Source organism: Peromyscus californicus, unplaced genomic scaffold, assembly GCF_007827085.1.
Source record: "Peromyscus californicus insignis strain IS unplaced genomic scaffold, ASM782708v3 Scaffold_13__1_contigs__length_99412109, whole genome shotgun sequence".
Taxonomy (NCBI): domain Eukaryota; kingdom Metazoa; phylum Chordata; class Mammalia; order Rodentia; family Cricetidae; genus Peromyscus; species Peromyscus californicus.
The window spans coordinates 26,199,426-26,226,348 of NW_026294424.1; the positions used below are offsets into that span (position 1 = coordinate 26,199,426).

The 26,923-nt window shown below is 39.7% G+C and overlaps 1 protein-coding gene across 3 annotated transcripts in view; it reads left to right on the top strand.

Annotated features, from left to right (window-relative positions):
• Aftph (aftiphilin) overlaps positions 1 to 26,923 on the top strand; it is a 68,943-nt gene that overhangs the window by 11,738 nt on the left and 30,282 nt on the right. For all 3 annotated transcript variants that reach the window (XM_052734743.1, XM_052734740.1, XM_052734742.1), the window contains exon 2: positions 14,944 to 16,907. In XM_052734743.1, coding sequence (XP_052590703.1) covers positions 14,976 to 16,907 — 1,932 coding nt within the window. In that variant the 5' untranslated portion in view covers positions 14,944 to 14,975. The remainder of the gene's footprint in view (positions 1 to 14,943; positions 16,908 to 26,923) is intronic.

Here is a 26,923-nt window from a genome sequence, read left to right on the forward strand (position 1 = left end):
TGAAGCCAGCGTGAGCAAGACACACAAACACACACACACACACACAGGAATGAAAACACATGGTAGTAATGACAGTTAATACATCTTTTCAACAGTACTGCATATTATTTTGCAGTTGACATATCGACATGCCTGATACCTTCAATTCTTGGTTTTAAGTTGGTAGGTTAATTATGAGATCTTTAAAAAGACTTAGTTTGGGAGCTTGGAGAGATGGCTCAATGGGTAAAATGCTCTCTGTACAAGCATGAGGACCTGTATTTGAATCCCTAGAACCCACATAAATGCCAGACTTGGGAGCATGACTCTGTAACCCCAGTACTCACAGAGGCCGAGACAGAAGAATCCAACAACAAAGATGCACATGCACACTCTGACATTTGGACAGAAATGACACAGAGGTCTTTGTTGTTGTTGTGTGTTTCAAGACAGGGTCTCACTATGTATCTCTGGACTCCCATGGAACTTGCTCTGTATACCAGGCTGGTCTCCATCTCTGCCTCCCAAGTGCTAGGATAAAGGCATTCACCACCACGTAATAGCTTGGTTTGGGGATTGTGAAAGTTTCCTTGAATAGCATTAAAATTTGTAGCCTGTGTTGTTCTTTAAAAAAAAACCTCCCTCAATTTTTCACTGAAAGTGTGTAGTTTTCGGTGCCCTCTCTTGTTTTGCTAGGATATGTAAAGCTAACTGCCAATGACAAACCATCCAAAAAGAGAAAGAAAAACAATCACTTTGTAGACTTTTAACATTAGAACCTTTTATTTATTTATTAATAAGTTTATGTATATGGGTATTTTGCCTGCATGTGTGTGTACCATGTGCCTAGTGCCTATGGAGGCCAAGAAAGACTACTGGATACCATGGAACTGGAGTTACAGACAGTTGTGAGCTGCTGTGTAAGTGCTGGGAATCAAACCTGAGTCCTCCAGAAGAGCAGCTAGTGCTTCTAACCACCGGAACTGGAGTTACAGACAGTTGTGAGCTGCTGTGTAAGTGCTGGGAATCAAACCTGAGTCCTCCAGAAGAGCAGCTAGTGCTTCTAACCACCGGAACTGGAGTTACAGACAGTTGTGAGCTGCTGTGTAAGTGCTGGGAATCAAACCTGAGTCCTCCAGAAGAGCAGCTAGTGCTTCTAACCACCGGAACTGGAGTTACAGACAGTTGTGAGCTGCTGTGTAAGTACTGGGAATCAAACCTGAGTCCTCCAGAAGAGCAGCCAGTGCTTCTAACCACCGATGTTAGAGCCTTTTCAAGTGCTGTGACGTTGTGACCATCTAGATAGAATGAAAAGAGAAAAGTAAAACACAATTCAAATCTTCAAGGTTCAGAGGAAGGGCTCTTCTCTGGCTCTTAAACAAAACAGAATGTAGATGGTGTAGGTAAATTCAGTAACAGCACATTTGACCCCTTAAATTCCTGTAAGGATAGTGTAGTCATGATTTCAAGGATATTGAGCTACTGTAACACAAGGCAACATTTGTAATGCAAATGATATTGTTAATTACTTATATCATGTTTTAATTATTTTTTGTGAAGAAAATGCAGATTTTTATTTAACAAGTGACTGACTATATACCTCAGACACACCAGATGAAAGAAGGGTATGACTTTATGTATGGATGATCCACTAAATATACCTTGCAAGGTATATTTATGCTGTCACATAACTTGAGAAAAAGTGTTTTTATTTCTCTTTTTCCTATCACCATTCTTTGGACATTTTAGTGCCCACCACAGTCTCAGTAAAAGAAAGTTTGGAATAAAAGGCCCTGTATAAAACTGGCTTGCATAGTCTAGGTCTTCTTGCCTCTTATGGTGATTTGAATAAGAAATACTACGCCATAGGTTTAGATAGCTGAACACTTTGTCTGCAGTTGGTGGCATTGTTTGGGGAAGCCTTTGGGAGGTGGAGCCTTGCTGAATTTGGTGGTTTGAAAGAAAATGGCCCCCAAAGGGAATGGCACTATTAGGAGGTGTGGCCTTGTTGGAGGAAGTGTGTCACTGTGGGGGCAGGCTTTGAGGCCTCTTTTGTTCAGGCTTCCCTCAGTGTGACTTTCAGTCGACTTCTTGTTGCCTGCAAGATGTAGGGCTCTCAGCTATTCCTCCAGCACCACCTGCACACTGCCACACTCCCCTTCATGATCATAATGGACTGAACCTCGGAAACTATAAGTGAGCCACCCTCAGTTAAATGTTTTCCTTATAAGAGTTGCCTTGGTCATGGTGTCTCTTCACCGCAATAGTAATCCTAACTAAGATACTGGAAGAAGTATATTCCTGGAGGTGAACTTGGAGTGTGAATGGTCTTGCCCCGTTCTGTGTTTCCTCTCTGCTTTGTGCTTGCCTTTGAAGATGTAAGCTCTCCACTTTCTGCTCTGCCAGTAAAGTACACTTGCCACTAGCTGCTGTGCCTTCCTGCCATGGTGAATTCATTCCTCTGGAACTGTAAGGCCAAATAAACCTTTCCTTCTATAAGTTGCTTTGGTCATGGTGTTTTATCACAGCAACAAAAAGTAATGTACATCTGGACTTGAAAGGTGATGCCTTTGTTGGTACAAGTGGGCTGGCGCTCTGTAATGGATGGGATTTCTTCTGGTGAGCAGGAGCTCACCAGCTTTCAACTTGTGGGGTGGGAATGCTTGGTGCTTAATTCTGGGGGATTTGTAGAGGCACTCTTTACTTAGAGATATGACTGCCATTAAATGTTAACCCAAGGATATTTAGGGTAGATAATAAATGAGTATGTGTAAGAAAGGATCAGAACGTGAAGAGTCTGTATCTTACATATAAAGAATCCTTTCTATTCCAACCAGGTCCCTTCTTATCAGCTTTTATTCTTGTGGTCTTTCCTCTAACTAAATAGGCACTATATAGGCAGTTTACTTCAAGACACTCGTGAGAATTCTGGCTTGCATTTGCCTAGTCCTTTGCAAAACATCTGTTTTAACAGACTATTACTGGTAAACATTGTGATCTTTGTCTTTTAACCTTGGTCTTTAGATTGGATTTGTCATCAGGCCTAACCAAGCTTAAGAAATGATATGGTTTATATATGTAAGTCAAACTGCACGTTTTTGAGGGACTGGTTATAAAAATTGGTAGTAAAGTCACCTTCATGTATCCTCGGTGTGGTTAAAAAATTTTTAAGGGACTTGTTCTCTCAAAGACCTTCCAAAATCTAGAGTCACATGAATGTTTTATCAACTAAACAAACATTGACTTACCTGTTTGTTTATGTGACAGTTATTTGAGACACAGACTTGGTATAAATGTGATGGTAGTTAATAATTTACCAAGTATATAGAATCCACAAGGTACTGAGGATCTGGCATAGTTTTAGTATGTATTTTCAAATAACTTAAAATATGATTCCAGCCAAAATGCTTATGATCATAAGAATTTTAATTTGAGCCATTCTAATTTATATGTAAAGGTATGGTTTTGTGTTTCTTTTTCTTTTCTTTTTTTTCAAGACAGGGTTTCTCTATAGCTTTGGAGCCTGTCCTGGACTAGCTAGACCAGGCTGGCCTCAAAGTCACAGAGATCCACCTGCCTCTGCCTCCCGAGTGCTGGGATTACAGGCATGCGCCACCACCGCCTGGCTGTGTTTCTTTTTTTTTTTTTTAATTATTTATTTATTTATTGGTTTTGGTTGTTTTGTTATTCCCCCCCCCCCCTGCGCTTTTTTTTTTTTTTTTTTTTTTTGGTTTGGGGTTTTTTGTTTTGTTTTGCTTTGGGTTTTTTTGAGGCAGAATATAGCTATGTTGCTTAGGCTGGTGTCAAATTCACTGTGTAACCCAGGCTAGCCCTCAGCACATAATTTTCTTGGCCTGCCAAGTGCTGGGAATGCAGACAAATGCTGTCAGGCTTTCTCTGTGCTTGTTTGTTAATTGTACGTGTGTGATGGTGGGGGCATGTGTACTACACATGCATGTGTGTGTAAATGGGTGTTTCCTGTCCCAAATAGCTGACTTGGAGGTTGAATATAAATTATAAATGATCGGCCAATAGCTCAGGCTTGTTACTAGCTAACACTTACACTTAAATTAACCCATATTTCTATTTATGTTTTGCCATGTGGCAGTACCTTTATTAGCATGGCACATTTACCTCCTGCTCCCTATGTGTCTGGCTCAAGACCCCCTGACTCTGCCCTTCTTCCCATCATCCTTCGTTTGGTCACATCACCTATACTTTCTGCCTGGGTTCTGGCCAATCAGCGTTTTATTAAACCAATTTGAGTGATAAGTCTTTACGGTGTACAAGAGGATTATTCCACAGCATGTGTGGAGTCAGTTCTCTCCTTCCACCTTTATGTGGGTTCTTAGAATCAAACTCAGGTTGCCAGGCTGGAATGGTAAATGCCTTTACCTGCTGAGCTATCTCACAGGCCTTCTTACTATGATTTTAATGCTCGTTTTCTTGAGGACTTTTTTGTTTGTTTTTTCTTTTGAGACAGTCTCGCTATGTAACCCCAACTGGCCTGTAACTCACCATGTAGACCAGGCTGGGCTTGAATTCACAGAGATCCACTTGCCTCTACTTCTAGAGTACTGGGATTAAAGGCCCATGCCACCATACACAACCTTCCTGATGACTTTCTATATGCTTATTGGCCATTTGGTTATCTTTTGTGAAATACCTATTCAAATATGTTGGATATTTTTCTCCTGGGTTGTGTCACATTCACATGTAGGAAATCTTTGTCTTCTGGATATGAGTTATTTGGCAATTTTGTGTATTGCAAATATCTTTTTCCAGTTAGATGATGGCTGCCTTTTCACTCTAGTAATAGTATTCTTTTGATAAAGAGAAATGATAAATTTCAATGTAGTGCAAATTATCAGGTCCCCAGGCTTGCACAGCAGCCCCTTTACCCACAGAGCTATCTTCCTGGCCCACCAAAATGGAATTTGCTGCATACCGTTCAGATCATGTTCCTTTACCAAGTTGCCTAAACTAATGTTCAAGGCCATAATCAACTTCTTCCCCAGCTCATCCAAAAATATACAGCTGAAATGTTGAAATCATGATTAACTGCATGTTATATTTTTCTGGTTCTTAAAATTATAGAAAAATATTGAAAAGTAGGGAGGGGAATTGGTATGCTTCATATGGCAAGAAGCCATCTGTTTATGTCTGACACTAAAGTAAGACTCCAGAATATGATTAGAAGGAGTACTATAAGGGAAATGTGTGTGAGGCCAGAGGACAGCATTGAGTATCTTCCTCAGTGAGATATGTTTTCTTTTCTTTTCTCCCCCCCTCCCCCTTGGTTTTTTAAGATAGGGTTTCTCTGTGTAGTTTTGGTGCCTGTCCTGGATCTCGCTCTGTAGACCAGGCTGGCCTCGAACTCACAGAGATCCTCCTGCCTCTGCCTCCCAAGTGCTGGGATTAAAGATGTGCACCACTGCCGCCCAGCCTCAGTGAGGTATGAATATATGGGGTTTGTTTGTTTTAAGGCAGATTCTCTCACTGACCCTGGAGCTCCCCCGAGTTGACTAGACTGGCTGGCCAGCACCTCTGTCTCCACCTCCTCTGGGCTGGGATTAGAGTCATTTTAACCTGGCTCCAAACACAGCTTCTCATGCCTGTGCGGCAAGCACCTCACTCCTGTTTCCTCCTCACTGGTGCTGTGCATCCAAGAGAAAGCTGTTAACGCTGGTTTTCCTCCAGTTCCTTGTGTTTGATCAAATTCAGTGGGTTTTTATTTTTCTTTTGCTTACCTTTTTTTTTTTTCTTCTTCCTGATGCAGGGTCTGGTGTAACCCAGGCTGACCTCAAACCTGCTGAGACCTTTAGAGTTATATATGCAGTTGCTCTACCATTGCTTGAAAAGTCAGTCTGTCCTCTGCTTACCACATTGTAATGGCAGTTTTGTGTTCTCATATGACCATTTGGCTTGAAACCAAGCCTTGCTATCTGGTAGTTTAATCATTCTCCTTGAAAAACTATTTTTCAGTAGCCAAGTGGTTTAAGCTGATTGTAGTTCCTTTCTTTTTTCCTGTCTTTTGCCTTCCTAAGCTCGCTTTGCTTCTTAACTTTAAAGGTCTCAGCCTGCAGGCTCCTCTTTTCCTTGCCCATTTCAGACTTGAAGCCAGAAGTCCTTAAGCAAGTGCAGCTTCTCTTGGTGAAAGATTAATACAAAGATGCCTTCACACAGTATGCTCTGCTGCCCTGGCTACCAGTCTGCAAGGTCCCCAGTCTGGCTGACCGAAGCTTGGGCTTCTGGATCATTGCTCTGAATCCTTTATATCACACCTTTCTTACCAAAATTCCCAGAAGCTATGCTCTACCTTGCCTTTTTTTTTTTTTTAACATGACAGTTTAATTTTGTCTGGTAGGTGGTGATGTCTACACAGAGATATTGACGTATAAATTCAGATAAAAGGTTTTACTTACGTCTTTTTTAAAATTTTTTATTGATTATTCAGGACTCTCACATAATGCTCACCATTGTGCTTACCTCCCAGTCTTCCCATGTCCACCCCCCTCCTCTGTGACCCTCCTCCAAGAAAAAAGTTCATTTAGTGGTTGTGCATATATTCACTGGAGCATAGTCAAATTCCTAGTTTTGCCTTGCGTTTTCAATTACTGTTCCTTACCTCCATTGACCTCTAACCTTATAAGGATGTGATTTCCCATGAAAAACTTTTCTAAGTATAGAAGCCCTCCTCCTAAGATTCTCTTTCCCCTGCTTTGACTACTGTTGACATACTCTGTTTACTACCTGTAATGAGACTCTGTGTCAACTATTTGTGCTTACTGTGGTTTCACTGTTCTCTGACTGCCAAGACAATACCCCCATGTGTTCACTTCCTTCTAAAATGTCTTGGAACAAGCAGGCATAAAAATAACAAGTGAAATGCCTTCCCTCTCCCCACTTACTTGCTCAGGTAATATACAGAAATTAGATGGCTGGTTGGAAAATTTTATGGTGCTGAGTAAATCATCTGTTAGGAAGGATGAGGAAACAGTGTGTATGCCAGGTAATGTTGTTGGTTGTTTTTATTAATCTTTACTCTTTTGGCTCTTTGGGAGGCTCACCACCCAGCTTCCAAGTAAATCACATGGAGTCTTATTACTTATAAATACCCAGCCTTAGCTTGGCTTGTTTCTAGCCACCTTTTCTTAAATTATCCCTTTTATCTTTTGCCTCTGGGCTTTTATCTGTCTCTATTCTGTATACCTTTCTTTGCTTCTTACTCTGTGGCTTGTTGTGTAGCTGGGTGGCTGGGTGACTGGCCCCTGATGTCCTCCTCCTCCCCTTGTTCTCTTGCTCCTTCTTTTTTCTCTAATGTTATTCTCCATCTATATATTCTCTGCCTGCCAGCCCCACCTATCCTTTCTCCTGCCTTGCTATTGGCCATTCAGCTCTTTATTAGCCCAATCCATTGTTTTAGACAGTCACAGTAACACAGGTTCACAGAATTAAACAAATGCAGCATAAAAGAAGGCACAACACATCTTTACGTCATTAAACAAATGTTCCACAGCATAAACAAATGTAACACACCTTAAAATAGTATTCCACAACAAGGTACAGCATTGAAGTAGCTCATTTACCTTTCCATCACTGTTAAGCAGAAGCAGATATTAAAAACCCCATATTTTCAGTGTTTAACAGCAATGGGTTATGTAAATCAAATATAATTTTTAAATTCATTGTACAATTGCTGCTTTAATTAACATAAATCTTTTTTTAAGTAGAGTTGACCTGGACACACAAAATTATCTGGGAATGTATAAACCTCCTCCACGTTGACTGGTTGGCTGATACTTAGAAGCAGTGGCATGATCTTTCTGAAAGTTTCTGAAGGACAAATGAGCCAGAGACCAGACCTGCTGGAGAGGAAATAGAGCAATGCTTGTTCTTTCAACAGGTGTCTCTGGGTTGAGAAGTATAGACATTTTTGTAGTCTGGAAGGCCAGTCCAGTTTATAACACCTAGAAAATAGAATACCTTGCCAAGATGTGACAGGAAGGAAAATTACTATTTCCTGTGTTGCTGCCTTGGTTGCAAGTGTCCTGGTTCAGATTTTTGTGTTTATATTGACAACTGATTTTGAAATAGGCCTGAACCAATTAATTGTTCCATTTTCAAACACTGAAAGATTCTGTAAAACAAAACAAAACAAAACAAAACACAGTAGTTTAGCTATAAGCAGTTTCTGCTGGAAAGATCATACATTGTTCTTTAAATATCAGATATTGCTGGGCATGGTGCCTGATGCCTGTATTCCCATTGCATAGAAGAAGATTTAGGAAGGAGGATTGCCATGAATTGAGGCCAGCCTAAACCTACGTAGCAAAGGCAGTCTTTTTTTTTAAAGGTTCAGCATAGGAAAGTAAAATGGTACACTCACTTGAAATTATCTTTGGCAGCTTTTAAAAACCGAAATATGCCCTCACCATAGGTTTCAGCATCACACTCTTGGCATCTTACATTTCTAAAAGTACCTGTATATATGGATGTTCTTAGCATCTTTATTATAATTCTGTTTAAAATAGAAAATACTAGAAACTACCCAAATGTTCTTTAGCAAGTAGGGGGTTGTGCAATAGTACATCTATACAGTGAAATACTACTGACCTGTGGACAGATATGATAACCAGGATGAACCTCAAAGGTATCAGATGGAGTAAAAAAGAAGTCAACTCTAATGGGTTTGCCTACTGTGTAATGCTATTTACCTAACACTCTGGAGCTGGGCCTGGTAGTGTGGCCTGAAACACCACTGCTCTTGAAGCTGAAGGAAGATGCTCTAAGCTCAAGACTTTTCTAGGATACAGAGCAAATAATCCAAGTCCAACCTTGACAACTTAGTGAGACCCTGTCTCAAAATAAAAAGTGAAAGCTGAATAAGATCTGTTGTAATGTTAAAAATATGCTAACCAGTTCCTGATTTTGCTACTATATTAGAGCTGTACAGATGTCACCGTTACGGAGAACTAACTTATAAGGTACATAGGACTTCATACTGTTTTTGCAACTTTTTTAAGTCTGTTGTTATTTCAAATAAAATCTTTTAAAAAGAAAGTATATTGTACATTCATGTTCATGGAAGCATTATTCACAATAACCAAAAAGGTGTGGCCAACCCAAGAATTGACTGACAAACTACGGCATATACATACAGTGGGGGATTATTTAGCTGCAGAAACAAATGAACCCTGAGATAAGCTACAAGAGATGGACTCTGGAGACTTTATGCTATGTAAAATAAGAATGAGGAATTACTGTTTGGTGAGTACAAAGGTGTTTTGGAAGATGAAGGACCAGGGGTTTTTTTTGTTTTTGTTTTTTTGTTTGTTTGGTTTTTAGAGATATATATGATAATGGGTGTATAGTTTGTGTAAGTAATACATTTATTTAAATATACCCTTTTTTTAATGTGTGCGTGTTTTTTCTGTGTGTATGTATGTGTACCACATGTGTGCCTGGTGCCTGAGGAAGTCCTAAGAGAAGGTGTCAGAACTGGAGCTATGGATGGTTGTAAACCACTATGAGGGTCCTGGGAACAGAACCCAGGTCCTCTGCAAGGCCAGCCAGTGCTCTTAACTTTTGAGCCATCTCTCCAACCCCTTAATTTTTTTTAAAGATATTTTTTGTATTTTATGTGTCTCTGTGTTTAATAGTATATGTGTGCAAGCGCCTGAGGAGGCTAGAAGAGGATGACAGATCCCCTGGAGCTAACAAGTGGTTGTGAGCTACTCAGCATGGGTGCTGGCAATTGAACTAGCCAGAGCTCTTAAATGCTGAGCCGTCTCTCTGACCGCCAGTGTTTATTTATTATTTGTTCATTTTATTTTCATTTTGAGAGTTGGGGAAATGATTCAATGTATAAGACCCGCTCTACAAATTTGAGGCCCAAGTTTGAATTCCTAGCACCCACATAAAAAAAACAGGCATGACTATATGTGCCTATAACCCCAGTATTGGGGTACAGAGATGGGCAGATCCCATGACCCTAAGAAAAGGTCAGCATCCAGTTCAATGAAAGACGGTGTCTTAAGGCAATGAGGTAGAGAGCAAAGGAGGAAGAAGACACCCATGTCCTGCTCTGGACTTGTGAGCATGCCTGTGCATGTGTACATGGGACACTAGACAAGAAACTGGCAATTATGTGTATCTTTTATTATTTCTTTCTTTTAAAACTAGCAGAAGGCTGGGCGATGGTGGCGCACACCTTTGAACTTTGCACTCAGGAGGCAAAGGCAGATGGATCTCTTAGTTTGAGGCCAGCCTGGTCTATAGAGCCAGTTCCAAGACAGCCAGGGTTACACAGAAAAACCCTGTCTCAAAAAAACAAAAAACAAAAAACAAAAACAAACAAACAAAAAAACCACACTAACAGAATCCTCTGGTGATGTAGTTATTTTCTCCTTATGGTAATTTCATAATGAAAATCATTGAAGATAAATATGCCACAATGGCCCCTTTTTCTGACTTGTACACTTCCATCATGTAAGACTTAATGGCTGACCAGTCCTTGACCTCTAAGTCACTTTCAGTCTGTCTTTTAATTGGAGAATTAAGGCCATTTATATTCACGGTTATTGCTGAAAGATATATACTACTAGCTCCTGTCATTTTGTTGTTTTTCTTCTGGTTACTTTGAATAATCTGCACCCATTTCTTTTTCTCTAAATTCATAATAAACGTTTGATGGTTTATTGAATCAATCATGTCTGATTTTTTTCTAATTCTCGTTGGCTTATTTTACTATCCAGGTGAGGCTTATTATTTCTTTCATGATTGTGTTGATCCTCCTCTTTGTGTGTGGTTTAGAGGTCATGAATTTGGTTTAAGCTGATCTTGGGAGGGCTTTATCTCACCTTTGATTCTGAAGGATAACCTGCCTTGCTGGATCCAGTAATCTTAGTTGACAGGTATTTTCTTCCAGGACTTGAAACACAGCATTCCACACCTTCCAACCTTTAGATCTCTGCTGATCGTTTTGCTGTTATTCAGATGGACCTTTTTTATACGTGACAACACTTCTTTTTTGTAGTTTTTAATATTATTTCTTTGTAATGTACTTTTAGCAGTTTAACTGTAACATGATATGGAGAGGTTTTCTTCTGAGCATGTCTGCTTGAGATTCTAAATGTCTGTAAGGTTTGGGAAATTTTCTGCTAGTGTGTCCCTGAACAAGTTTTCTATGCTTTTTACTTTCATTTCTGTTTCTTTGTCTATACCAATTCATAATTTTGCTTGCTTACCTTTCTTAGGTCTTATATTTCTATAGATTGTTTCTTACTATGTCTGAATTGATAATTAGTCAACATTGTCCTTAAGTCCTGATGTGTTTGCTCCAGTTTCCTGGTGAGGCTTTCAGCTGAGTTACTTGTTGGATATGTTGAGCTTTTCATTTCTACGAACTCTGCCTCTTTTTCAGAATCTCTTATTGACATGTTCTTTCAGATCCTCTATGACAATAATTCATAATAATTATAAATAGTATTTTATGTTCTTCATTCTTTTTTTTCTTTTTTTTTTTTTTTTCAAGACAGGGTATCTCTGTAACAGTCCTGGCTGTCCTGGAACTTGCTTTGTAGACCAGGCTGGCCTGAAACTCAGAGATTCACCTGGCTCTACCTCCCAAGTTCTGGGATTAAAGGTGTGCACCACCACCACCCAGTTTTACTTCATTCTTTTTTTTTTTTTTTTTTTTTTTTTTTGGTTTTTCAAGACAGGGTTTCTCTGTGTAGCTTTGGAGCCTGTCCTGGAACTCGCTCTGTAGCCCAGGCTGGCCTCAAACTCACAGAGATCCACCTGCCTCTCCCTCCTGAGTACTGGGATTAAAGGTTTACTTCATTCTTAAACTGACCCTGTCAGGGTTATTCTGATCCTTTGTGTGAAGACTAACAAATGAAACCTAATATTAAAAGTAAAGGTTGAGGGCTGAAGAGGTGGCTCTTATTTTATTAATTTATTTATTATTATTATGGTTTTTTGAGACAGGGTTTTTTTGTGTAACCCTGGCAGCCCCAGAACTCACTCTGTAGACCAGGCTGGCCTCGAACTCACAGAGATCCATCTATCTCTGCCTCCCAAGTGCTAGAATTAAAGGCGTGCACCATCATTGCCTAGCTTATTTTATTATTTTTTAATTATTCCTTAATTTATTGAACTGTTTTATTCTCTTTGAGTTCACTGATCGTTTTTTAAATTAATCTTTTTAATTATTTGCCCATAATTACATTTATTTCATGCAGTATTTCTTAGATTTAAATTTAGTTATTGGTGAGTTATGAATTTTTGTAGAAATATTGCCCTATTTATACATAATTCTTAGGTTTTTCTGTGTTGGTATGTGAGCATCTGTTGGGAGGACTCTCTCTCACTTTACGTGGGGTCTCCTTAGTGAACAGCTTCTCCTGAGGGCTCAGTCCTCAGTACTGTACAGCGGAGGAAACCAGCTGTGGTAAGAGGTTGTCCTTCTGCCCTGGAGCCCGTCCTTCCCCGAGGGACCTGCACTGGTCTTTCTCCCGTGTGCTTTTCCTTTTCCTGTTTACTTTTCATCCGTACTTGTGTTCTTTCTTTCTCCTTCCCCCACCCTCTTTCATCTTTTTTAGGCAGGATCTGACTATGTGGCCCGAGTGGGTCTGGAACTTCCTATGTGGTCTGTTCTGACCCCAAACTTGGGCCCCCTCTACAACCTTCTACATGCTTGGATTGCAGGTGTGAGCCACCAGGCCTGACATTTCCAGCACTTTCTGGATTCCTAGAGTTCTTTCTTTCTCCAAATATAGTTGTCCTTTCTCATTCACAGAGCTGTGCACAAATAGTTTTATCATCTTCTCCCTGCCCAGACCTTTGCTTTTTAAAATGTATTCATTTTATATTATGTATGAGTGTTTTGCCCAAATGTTTTGCTTACATGCATGTGTTTGTGCTTGGTGCCCAAGGATATCAGAAGAATGTGTCAGATCCCCTGGAACTGCAGTTACGGCTGGTTGGAAACCACCATGTGGGTGCTGGGAATTGAACCTGGGTCCTCTGCAAGAGCAGCAAGTGCTTTTAACTGCTAAGCCATCTCTTCAGATCCTAACCTTTGCTTTTAATTTGTTGGCCTCATTTGTTGGCCTTCACACAAATATCAGAATAACCCTGGCAGGTTTAGTTTAAGAATTTAAGTATATAAAATACTATAAATTAATGAGTATGGAAAAGCATATCCAAAAATTTTACTTGGATCTTTAAATTATACAGCAAAATAAATTTTAAATTTATTTTAATGTTCTTTTTAAGTACAGAAGTAGAGGATGATAAAAGTGAATGTGTATTAACTCTTAAGCTTGTATGATAGCAAAATGAAGAAAATTGCAAATGAGAAGATTGCAAATTGATTTGTTATTATAAAAGTGAATTTGAGAAAGTAATTTTTCAGGTTTTTTAAAAAATGAAGTTGAGCTGGGCCATTGGTGGCACATGCCTTTAATCCCAGTACTCGGGAGGCAGAGCCAGGCGGATCTCTGTGAGTTTGAGGCCAGCCTGGTCTCCAGAGTGAGTTCCAGGAAAGACGCAAAGCTTCACAGAGAAACCCTGTCTCAAAGGAAAAAAAAAAAGATGAAGTTGGACATACCATATGACCCAGTGTTCACATTACTGGATAGCTGTGTCTTAGAGAGATGAAAACTTGGGTTCTCAGAGCAATCTGCACATGTTAAATATGTGCCTTGCGCATGATCTTTTCAACCTATGATAAGGTTATGACGGTATAGTCCATGATAAGTCAAGAAACATCCCCACTGTAGTTGTTGGCTGCGTCGTCACCACTGGGGGAACCTGGGTAGAGTATGTGTGTGAGAACCCTACAATTTTCATAACATCTTCTGAGCCTTGAACTAATTCAGAATGAAAAGTAATCCAAAAGCCAACTTGGGCCAGAAATAAACATTGAAAATCAAAATGAAGAACATAGCAATTATTAGAGCTAAAATAATTATATCCGTAATGCTTTACACATACGTATGTGTGTATATGTATATGTATACATGTATATCTATATATGTAGAGAGAGAGAGAGAGCGAGCAGCAAGCATGGAGTCTCCAGTAAATTCGAACAAGAATTTTAAAAAAATAGGAGAGTACCTGAGAGAAAATTGTGTAGGTGTACTTTTATATGTTTAAGATTCTCTGAAATCACAGCCTGTGGTGGTGACACACATCTGTAATTCCAGCACTTGGGAGGCAGACCAGGAGGATCTCTGAGTTTGAGGCCAGCCTAGTCTACAGAAGTTTTCCAGGACAGCCAAACAGAGCTACCCTGTCTTGGGAAAAAAAAGGAAGAAAGGAAAAAGATTCTCTAAAATCCCAAAATTTCATTGTTCTGCCAAATGTCCCCAGTACTAAATGCTAAAAAAAATTAAAATAAAATAAAAAACAATAGATTGTAACTATGCAATTTCACCCAAGAGAAAAATGGTGCTTGCCAAAACACAAGAACCTAAATTCTATCACCAGAACCCAAGGGTTTAAAAAAAAAGTTGGTTGGAGGTGGAAACAGGTGTTCCTGAGGCTGGCCAGCTAGCCTAGCCTATGTGGCAAGTTCCAGACCAGTGAGAGACCAGGTCTCAAAAACAAAACAGTGAATGGAGTGAGTCTGAGCAACAATTCATGATTTGCACCCAAAGACACACGTGTACCTGTAATTACACACACATATGTGCACACACGCACATACATATACACAGAACAGAACAGTAATTTTCATTGTTTTGGTGGTGATAGTTTTGGTTTGTTGTTTGGTATTTTGAGATTAATGCCCAGGTTAACTAGCTATGTATCTGAGGGTGACCTTGATCTTCCTGTGTGTATTTGTTACCATGCCCAAACAACTTTGTACTGTTTTAAAGTATCTTAAAAAACCTTGTTATAGCTAATCTGTCTTCTCAACAACAACAAAAAAATGCTTTTTCTTTCTTTTTTAAGGCATAAATTAATTATTGGGAAGCTGCTAAACAATGGAGCCAGACATCATTCGAATGTACTCTTCATCTCCCCCACCACTAGACAATGGAGCAGAGGATGATGATGAGGATGAATTTGGGGAATTTGGTGGATTTTCAGAAGTCAGCCCTTCTAGTGTAGGGTTTGTTGATTTTGATGCACCAGATTATACTCGTCCTAAGGAAGACTTTGTACCTTCAAACCATTTTATGCCAATTCATGATTATTCAGAAAACGTAGATAGCCTTACAAACTTTAAGTCCATTAAAAATGGTAATGATAAGGATATCACTGCTGAACTTTCTACTCCTGTGAAAAGTCAATCTGATGTTGTACTTTCTACCACCAGCAAAGAAATGATTCCATCTAAAACTTTAGATACTTCCATCGACAGCATGGAAAGCCTGGGGGATTTACATAAAGTAGTGGTGCAGGGACCAAACACTGGACAACCCAGAAGTTTCTCTCCAGGAGATTTTAGAACTGATACGAACATTGTTCATCAAACCAAGCCGTTAGAGAGCTGCAACGGTGAAAAGCCTCCTTGTCTGGAAATTCTAACAAATGGATTCGCAGGTTTAGAAACTGTAAATCCTCAGGGAACAGATGACCTAGACAACATGGCTGAGTCAAAGGGATTGAAGCCTCTTCGCTCTTGTGGCACTGAATGTGGCGTAGACTCGGCAGCTATTCCTGCTAAGGAATTTGCAGATTTTGCTGCATTTTCCCAAACAGAAAGGATACAACTAGAAGAAATAGAATGTGCAGCTTTAAATGATGGTGATGCACTGACCATTCAGGAAAACAGCAGAATCAACAGAGTCAATGAACTGAATTCTATGAAGGATGTGAGGATAAAGGAAGGAAGCTCTGAGGATAAAGGAGTTACTGATAGAGAACATCAGGTCTGTGTTTCAGAAGTCCATGTAATAACTGACAGAGGTTTCAATGTTGAAAAACAAGACTTTCAAACACTGCAGCAGGATGAATTTTTAAATTCAAGAATTCATTCTGAGGCTTGGAGCCTGGGAGACTCAACTGAAAATTCCGAAGCCATTAGGAGGGACCAGTGTAAAACTGAGGGAAATGATTTATTTGCTTCTAAATGTGCTGACCTATGCATGGATTCTATTAAAACTTCTGATGTTAATGAAGTTGATTCTTCCAAAGAAGAAAATAGAAAGTTTACTAATTCCAAAATCCCAAACCTTGATCCCACAGAAGAAAATGTTTTAGATGATTCGACTGCAAGCATAAAAAATGGGGACAGTGGTAATGACTTCATGACTTGCCATGATACCAATGAGGATGATTTTGGTGACTTTGGTACAGCCAGTGGCACCACTCCACCTTTTGTCACTAGTACTCAAGAGTCAATGAGTGATGTCACTTTTGAAGAGTCCTCGGAGCATTTTCTACATTTTAGTGAACCAGGTGATGATTTTGGAGAATTTGAGGATACAAATGCTGTTTCTTGCCCAGAGGAAATGATTTTTGCTGAATCCAACCTAAAACAGACCTCTGGTAGTTTATCAGAGGAAGGTCAGTTGGCAGGAAAGTCTGTTGGAAAAGACAGTGAACCTGACTCAAAACTGAAAAATGGTCAAGACAGTGAATTTGGAGATTTTGATTCTGTGCCAAATACTCAAGACAGTGGTAGTGTTTTTCAAGACTCGGATGATTTTGCAGACTTCAGTTCAGCTGGTCCTAGCCAAGCTGTAGATTGGAATGCTTTTGAGGATGAACAAAAAGATGGTTGTACTTGGGCTGCCTTTGGAGACCAGCAGGCTACAGAATCCCATCATCGAAAGGAAGTCTGGCAGTCACATAGGACAGATGAAAATGTTGATACTCTGGGAACCCCTAAGATGCACAGTGTCTCTTTTGCAACTTCCAAAGGAACAGTTGCTAGTGGCCATTTGCAGGATTCGGCCACTTCAGTTCAGGTATTTACTAATTTCCTCTATTTATATAACATGTTCGTTGCCAGGGAGACTTCTAATACAGCTTAAAAAAAATTAACTGAGTACCTGCTAAAGGGGTGTCTGTGTGAGATATGATATTGCTGGCCTGATTTATAGATTAGTTAGAGTTTTCACAACCTTTGAAAAATTGTAAAATTGCTATCATGCAATTTATCATGCTTCTTAGATAACAGAAATTTATCAATTTTATTCATTAATAATGTTTGTTTTAAATATTAGCCATTTTCCTTCGGTTTTTATCGTTACAGTAATTTTTTTAAAAGGTTAAGACTTTTTTTACTTTGGAGGTTAAAAAAAAGTCAGTTAACTATGTCTCTTAAAAATTATTTAAGTACAGTTTTGATTACAGGAGAGAGCTAATGGGATTTGAAACCTTGTAATTTAACAGCCACAAAAAGATCTGGCATGAGATAAATTTAGGTTTAGCCCTAGAAGAAGTGACTGTGGATTAACTTATTGTGGTTATAGTAATTTATTTATAGCTTCTTGCTTGTGTGTATATGTGTGTTTGTTTTGTTTATAACTATTTTTAGGGAGTAGATGTATCAGGGAGAATATTTTTACTACTTAGCACCTGTGTGCAGTTCTTTCGGTTCATACTCTTTCAGAAGAGATTGATTAATATTTATTTTGATCTAAAGCAGCCCCTGTAGATGTAGCTTGATCTCATTGTTTCCCAGTCCTGAGTTGTACTCTGTACTAATTTTTACCATTACTCAGCCCAAGTGGTGAGGAAAGGGGCATTCTCTTGAGGAAAAAAAGTCACTTCTTTAGAGCAGTCACTGATGGGGAACATCTTCTCCATAGGCTTGTTTTTAATATTAGTGTGGGCTACTATTTTTCCAGTTGTCTTTTGCTAAGAAAACCATTTTTAACTGGAAATATCTCTGAAGTCTGTTAATTGAATAATTCCACTTCATTGCTTTGATAGCTTTGATACATGTGGTATTACCAGTTTGTACTCACAGCTTCTCACTTTTCATTGGCTTTGAGTTTGTTTGCTAATTCAGTTATTGCATGGCTCAGCTAATGTGCAGTATTACTATTTAATAATTTATCATTGAGGAAAGAGCCTTATAATTGTAACAACAAATTAACTAACTTTAATACAAAATGAAGACTGTTGGTTTGACCTGACCCTTTCCCTATTTAGTTTCAGTGCAGTAAGGTGTAAGGTGACAGTGGTATTGGATGAGCTTTAGTTTGTAGCCTTAGAACTTTTAACATCATCAGATAATGAATTTTTAAAAGTATGACCATTTCAGATGGAAATTTCTTACACAATACATGTTGAGTTTATTTATATATAATTTAATAATTGAATATAAATACACACACACATACATAATCATATATGGGTTTCATTGGAATATGACATGTGATTTTGCATCTTGACAGCCTCTTGAAAGCTTTATGGTTTGGGATAATGAGTGAAAAATGTGCAGAAAGAGAATTTTGTGTTTAAATAAAATGTGAACTGCATAGAGATAGCAAAAATACTTATTAAAACTTGCTGAGATCTTTTGAGCCAGGCTTCACACTTTTATTATTGGGGAATGGGATATGCAGAATTTCAGTGGTAGATGTAGAGTGGAGAACGAACTACTGAGAACCGTCTGGGAGGAAAGCCGAGGTGGGGGACTAGGAAACCGCTAGCAGACCGAGTCAGGAGTGCATCCAGATTAAACAGTGACTTTCTTGGCCTGCTGTTCTGAAGGAAGCTGGCCTGGACTTTCCTCCCTGGACTTGAGATTCTGCTGAAAATGTACATTAGTCCGAATCTTGCCCTTTGAGAGAGGATTATGTTCGTTAATGTTTCTCTTAAACTGTCTCCTAGCTGCAGCAGGAGTCTCCTCAGTGCTGGGCTGCAGGCTGGAGCCGCCTCACCTGCCAGGAGCGGTGATTAAATGGCCTAGAAGCCTTTTCAGCAGAAGAGTTTACAGCATAAGCATTGATTTGCCCCTGAGCTTTTGTAAAACTAAATATTACTCAGAATGTCACTTGAGAATCTAGGGCATTGGTAAATTCTAAGATTTTCTTCTGGAAGGGAGGCCATGAAGTTATTTTTTGTTAGTAGCCATCCAGCTGTTATTACTGGAAAAGGTTATTAGATGAAATTTGAGACCTTTAAGAATGAAGGATGTAGGGTTGGAAAATGGCTCAGCAATTGGGAGAGCTGCTCTTCTGGAGGACACAGATTCAGTCCCCCAGCATCCATGCCCAGTGACTCACAACTGCCTGGAACTCCAGCTCCAGAGGGCTCCCACTCCTCTGGCACCTGCACTTCTGTACACATACCCACACAGAGCCACACATACACAAAATTAAAAATAAAAACTTGGGTTGGAGAGATGGCTCAGCCATGAAGAGCACTGTCGCTTTTTCCAGAGGACCTAGGCTCAATTCCCAGCACCCACATGGCAGCATATAGCTGTCTGTCACTCTAGTTCCAGGGGACCTGACACCCTCACACAGACAGGCAAAGCACCAATGAACATAACATAAAAATAAGTAAATCTTTTTTTAAAAAGTAAAATAAAAAATATATTTTTAAAACTTAAGGATGGGACTGGAGAAATGGCTTAGCAGTTAAGAGCACTTGTTGCTCTTGTAGAGGATGCAGGTTCATTTCCCAGAACCTACATGGTAGCTTCACAACCGTCTGTAACTCCATGTCCAGGGACTCAGTGCCCTCTTCTGAATTCCCCTGGTACCAGGCATGCACATGATGCACATAAATAAATGCAGGCAAAACATTCATACAGATAAAATAGAGCTTTAAAACTTGGAATAAGGAAAAGTTAGTGGTGTGGGCAGCAGGTCTCTCATTATTGCCATGACACTGCCCCTTGCAAGTATACTGAAACTCTTACCTGTTTAAAACAATTAAAGATACAGCAAAAGGAAAGGGGGGTGGTGACAATGTTGTGGCTGTTTGAGGCAAAGTTACTAGTGTTTCTCTAGAAAGTCAGCATTCTCAAGCTGAATATAACAGATCTTTTTCTTCTGTAGTCATCTGCCCAAGATCACGCATGTTTCACTTTTCATACACATTTGAATTTGTGACTGGAAATAGAAGCATCAAAATAAAGGAATGAAGGGCTGTGTGTGATGGCTCATTCCAGTAATCCCAATACCCCGGAGGCTAAGACAGGAGGTTGCGGGAGGGGGCGGATGTCAAGGCCAGCTTAAACTTCATAGTGAAACCCTCTCAAAAAACAAACAGAGCTGGAGAGATGACTTAGTAATTAAGACTACTCACTGCTCTTCCAAAGATCCTGAGTTTAAGTCCCAGCACCCACAAGGCAGCTCACAACTGTCTGATGCCCTCTTCTGGTGTGCAGATGTACATGCAAAGTACCCATATACATAACTACATAAATGAGTAAATCTTAAAAAACAAATAGATTTAAGATTTGAGCTTTGTAGGTCTTTGTTTACGAAGTATTTGGTTGAATTGTATTTCTTTTTTACTGTTTTCCCCTCAGAAAATTTGGCATTCTGGCCTTTAATACCAAGTAGAAGTATTGTGTTAGTATTTGTCCAGAAACTGTACAGAGAGAACTGATCATCTTTTCAGAGCATGGTAAATATTACAGTGGCTACTCTTTTTATAGTTTGAAATTAGGGATTGATAAGTATACAAGCGTAGCTGTATTTGATATCTTACTTAATATTTAATGATGGTAAGGCATAAGGTGTCCTCTGAAGTGGAAGATTAAATTACTTGGATTTTAAGTTTCTTCTACATAAGACTTAGTGTTACCAATAGCAAAACTATTGCAATAGAAAAACCAGGATTTCATCATAAGCAAGAAAGAAAAAATATTTGGAAATAAGCTGAGGAGATTTTAACAGGCACCTTAAATACCAGATACTTTAACAAGGTGTGCATTTCCGTAGCAGAAGAACCAAGTCTAAAATCCCAGGGGGCCAGTGCCACTCGTGCCTCTGAGAAGCTGAGCTGCACTTGCAGTACACTAGACTCTCTGAGTTTGGTTTGGTTTTGCAATACTGGGAATTCAAAGTAGGACCCTGTCTGTGCTAGGGATCCTTTTACCACTGAGCCACACCCCCAGCCCCATATACCCTTTTTATATTCTTGTGTCATTTATGAAATAGAGATGTTTCATTCAAGGAAACAGAGAGAGAGAGAGAGAGAGAGAGAGAGAGAGAGAACAGATAGAACCAAATAGGGTGTGTGTAAGAGAAAGAGGGGAGGCGGGAGGGAGAAGGAATAAATTTATAATAGATAATATTTGCTAGAAATTAAGAAGCTCAAAATATATATTAAACTGGAGACCATGGAAACTGTAGTTTTGGTGTGAATTTGAAAGCCTGAAAACCAGGAGAGACAGTATGTGAGTTCCAGGAATACAATTCAGGTGAGAAGACAGGGAAACTGGTATCTTTAGACAGAAATTCCCTGGTTCTCAGATTCTGTGTTTTCTTCTATCCAGGTCTTTAATTGGATGCAGCCCTCCCATCTTAGGGAAGGCAGCCTGTTTTAGTCAGTTTATCAGCTTCTATATTAAATTTCACCTAGAAATATCCTCATGTTTGAACAAATATCTGAGCATCTGATGGCCTCATCAAGTTGATGTACCAAATTAACAGTGAGTGAACATATCCTTCAGGATGTTTGAAACACTTATAACCTGTTCGTGGCTAAGACATACCATAAGGGACTTTCTATATTAGGTATATGTGTGGCTTATTTGCATCAGTAAACAAGATGAAATGGCTACCTATATACCCCAGGGCTTTGGTCCCCTACCTGCAGACAGAGATAGGACAGTAGTAGTAATGAGTCATACATTGTAGCCATAATTTTTCTCTGGTCCTGCCTGGCCCCGCAGTCCTGCGGCTGCTTATAAAATAATCATTCAGAGACTTATATGAATTACCAATTGTATGGCCTATGGCAGGCTTCTTGCTAGCTAGCTCTTATAACTTAACCATTTCTATTACTCTATAATTTGCCATATGGCTGTGGCATTACCAGTCTGCTTACATCTTGCTGCTCCTTCGGCAGCTGCTGGCGGCTCGTCTCTACTCTCCTTTCTTCTCTCCATATCTCTGCTTGGATTGCCCATCTACCTCTAAGCTGCTTTGCCATAGGCCTAAACAGCTTTATTTAGTAGACAATGGGAGCCACACATATTCACAGCATACAGAAAGATACCTCACAGCAATACATGATGCTTTATCCTCTTTGATGAATTAAACTTGCAATTGATTAATCATTTTCACTTTTTCAGGAGTCAGTTTGGTTTACAAATATAATTATAGAGACATTCAAGGTAATGAAGGACTCTGATAGCAAATTATATATGAGAAATGAGAAAACTGGAGAAGATAGAGAATAAAACAGTGGTATAGCCAGTGCCCACATTGTGACTTTTTTGCAAGTCCCTTCACCATAAAAAATGCTTAAAGTTCTCTTCTATAACTTGAAATAACAATGAGTTTATTCTTATATGTAAGCATAATACTGCATAATAATATTAGCTCTTAAAACATTTTCATGGACTCCAGTAAATCTTATGGGCCCTAATAACAGCTAATAAGTATAGTGCCGTCTGTCCACCTTAGCTCTAAACATAGTCTAGAGACTAAAAGCAAGTCTCTATAGTGGTGCTGCTAAATTGGATCCAAGCGTTTAGACTAACTTCCCTTAAGCAACTTCTCTGTCTCACACAGTAAAGGGACTGGGGAGATGCTGTTAGTAAAGTGCTTTTAATCCCAGCACTGGCTGGGAGAGGGAGGTGGAGAGACAGTTAGGTCCCTGGAGCTCCATAGCCAGCCAGCCTAGCCAAATCCTTGAGCTCTAGAAGCAATAAGACCCTGTCTCAGCAAGCAAAGTGGAGAACAATTGAGAAAGAAACCCAAGGTCAGCCTATGGCCTACACATGCACACACATACACACACACACACACACACACACACACACACACACACACACACACGCACACACACACACACAAAGATTTAGAGAATAGTAGTACTTGGAAATTTAGAGAATAGTAGTACTTGAAAATGCTTGAGGTTGAAATTGTACTTACAACGGTACTTAGCTCATTGATTTTTGTATACAGTAAGTGCTCAGTAAATGTTAGCTGTTTTTGAGGTTGGGTGCTGAGGAGGTAGAGTAACCTCACAAACAAACTGTTTAGAAAATGACTGTAAGTAGCTAGAGAGATGGCTCAGCTGTTAAGAGCATTTGCTGGAAGTCTGGAGAGATGGCCAAGTAGCTGAAGACGTTTGGTCCTCTTGGAGAGGACCCCGGTTTGGTTTCCAGCACCATTTGGTGGCTCATAGCTGTCTGTAATACCAGTTTCAGGGATCCAGTGCCCTCTTCTGATTTCTGAGGGCACTGGGCATAGACATGGTACACGTTCATGCATACAAGCAAGAACATCTCCTTTGGAAGTTTGTGTAGTGCCTTCTGGTACCATGAAAGCTAGTTCTCAGGGAGGAGGCATTTCAGGTCAGTTCCAGCTTAAGGGCCTCTCGGTCCTACATCTGAAATGTATGGTGTTTTCAGCAATAAAGACTTAATGTTCTGCCTCTGGAGGACAAACAAGGACAATTGCAATAAATAGCCTATAATAAATAGCCTGTAAGGGAGTCTCTTGGACAAATCTGTCCAACAACTCAAAACAGGGCTTCTCTGCCTAGTGTTGGCATTTTTGTTTGATGGTCTTTGGCTCCTGATATAGCATTGCTAGCCCGGAAGAGAAAATATCATTTAAACTATAAAAGCATATTTATACAGAGACTCACATATATTATAGAGCTATTTTTAGGTAGATGGTATGACTCCATACGATTTTTTTTTAGACGTCACTACTGTCATTTTACCCTCCTGTATCCTCCTTCCCCGTCCCTAATTACAGCCCCTTCTTTTCCCTACCCTCATATTCCCCTCTCTGCTGCTCTCTAATCCTCCTATCCTGGCAATAGTCCCATTTCACTTTCCTGGTTTCTGCAGTGACTCCAAGATATATTCTCACATCTAAAGAGTTGGAGCTAGCAGCCTCCAGTGACAGAGAACATGTGACATTTGTCTTTCTGAGTCCGGATTACCTCACTCAATAGGATATTTTCTAGGTCCCCATTTATCTGTAAAGTTCATGGCTTCTTCTTTCTTTATAGCTGAATATTATTCCATTGTGTATATGTACCACATTTTCGTTTTTCATTCATTGGTTGAAGGGTATTTAGGTTGTTTCCATTTCTTAGCTATGGTAAGTAGAGCAGCAGCGAACATGGCTGAGCAAGTATCTGTGGAGCAGAATATTGAGTCCTTTGATTTCTAGAATGGCTAGACCAGTTTGCAAGCTGGTGGGATTTCTTTTAAAAGATTTATCATATAATACATTTCCAACATCAAACATAGCATAATACATAGAATACATTCAGCTGTTGTTGCCAGTATATATTGTAATTAGATCAACATGCCAACCTTTACATGTGAAAGATTTAGATAGCTTGCAATAAGAAACTTTCGTAAGTACAAGAGTCTTAAATCAAAATGAAGTACAATTTAAAATCTCACATAAAGTAATTTAGTTATTCTCTTCTCAGCTCTGTTCAGAATTTAAGAATTAAAGACATAGTCTGTCCCTTCAAAGCCCCTATAATTTTCAGAAGCTCAAATTAAAACTGCTTTCATGGTCAGACAGTGGTGGCGCACGCCTTTAATCCCTGTACTCAGGAGGCAGAGACAGGCAGATCTCTGAGTTCGAGACCAGCCTGTCTATAGAGTTGAGTTCCAGGACAGTCAGGGCTACACAGAGAAACCCTGTCTCAAAAAAAGAAAAAAGGGGGAAAAATAACTGCTTTCACGACAACAAATACAGTGATTTAAAGTTGAAATTCAGTCTCCTCACTTAATATTTATGTGCCTATGTGACTGTAGGCAAGTTAATGTAACTTCACTATGCTCCATTTTTATCATCTAGAAAGAGGATATAATACTGTTACTTCTGGAGCTGGAGAGATGGCTCAGCAGTTAGGAGCACTTGCTGCTTCTACAGAGGACCTAGGTTTGGCTCTCAGCACCGACATCACAGGACTTACAAACAGCTGTAACCCCAGGCAGCTGCATGCATATGGTACATACATATACGTAACTCCAGCACACAATAAATAAATAATATATAATTACTTCCAAAATGCTTCTATGCCTTAAATGAACCAATATTTGTAAAGCATGTAGAATGATGTCTGGCACATGGCAAGTATGATGTAACTATGACTTATTAAACAAAAACTGTAATACATTATTATATCAGGCCTTTTCAGTGTCTGTGTTCAGAGAATGAATACCTTTGGTCTTCTGCTAAATTTAGTTCTTCGGTTTTCTGAACTGGGTTCTTATAGGTGGAGTTTTCCTGTCCTGCAGCCACTCTCAAATAAATACACTGAGGCTTATATAAATTACAAATGCTTAGCCAATAGCTCAGCTTGTTACTAACTAGCTCTTACATTTTAAGTTAACCCATAGTCCTTATTTACGCTCTGCCAACTCCAGCTACAACGTGGCCGTACCTTTATTAGCATGGCAGGTTCATCTCCTGCTCTCTCTGCCTCTGGCTGGCAACTCCTCTGACTCTTCCCTTCTTCATCCCATCATTCTCAGTTTGACTTTCCCACCTAACTTTATCATGTCCAGCTGTTGGCCGGTCAGCTTGTTTATTAAACCAGTCATAGCGACATATATTCACATAGTGTACAGAAGGATTATTCCACAGCAGTGTGTACTGATTCTGTTTGCTTTACAAGTGCCATCTTAACCTATGTACAGAAACTAGAGCTCAGCCTATCTGACTGTTTGGAGTTTTATGCCTAATACAAGTCCACATGTGTTAGAGCATGTTATTAAATGTCACTGTTCAGCCAATCATGGTAGTACATGCCTGTAATCCCAGTACTTGGGAAACTAAGACAGAATTCCATATTTGAGACCAGTCTGAGCTACATGAGGCTGGGGATGTTTGGGCTGGAGAGATGGCTGCTCTTCCAGAGGACCTGGGTTCAATTCCCATCATCCACATGGCATGTAGTGATTCCCCTGCAGGCTTTACAGCAGGCAGGGAAAAAAGTGATCCAAGAAGAGACAAGAATGAAACTTGGCTCAGCCCAATTTTATTGTAACCAGTGCTGGACCAGGACTTCTGGAGTCTGGCCCAGATCATTTTACTTTAGCCATATTCAAGCACAGCACAATTTTGAGAAACGTATTCAGATAACAATTAACTCAGTCCCAAGTGCACAACAATTTAAGACATGTTTACATTAAGATTCTTCATAAAGTACATCTGGCTTCTTTCACACGAATGGGTACTGTTGACTCAGAGATAGTGCCCATGATCTAGGGTCTAGGGAGCTTGACTGAGGTAAGCATAATGCCTGTGGTGTCAGGACTGGCCTGGCCCTCAGATAACATAGGAGTCACTGAGGCTGTTGTAAGGCACAGGTGACATCACTCCTAAGAGTGGGTTTGTGCTCTAAAAACAGTGCTCCAGACTTAGGGAAAGGTCTTGGAGAAGTAGGACCATAAAGTCTGGGAGACACGGCCGAGCTTGTCTCATCATTTCCAGCATTCCAGGAAGAGCAGCTTCTCACCTCATTCCTTTGAAGAGGCGAGCCGTGTGTTTAACTTTCCTGGCTTCTCCAGTGCTTATCTGTGTGCACAGGGCTCTTTGTTCTCTACAATGGCAGCTTACACCTTAAGGGTCTCTCCATCATCTTCTCTCTCTGGTCTTTGTCTTTTCTTACCTCTATCCAGATGTATCCCTTCTGTCTCTCTTGATTTCTTCCTTCTAACTAACTTTATTTTTTCCCCTTAAAGCTTATATACCCCCAACAAAATCTCTCAAGCAGTATCAAAATTACAGTGTGGTTACAATCTGTTTTTCAAGTGAATGATTACAATGAATACAAGTAAAAAAACAGCATGTTTTCCATA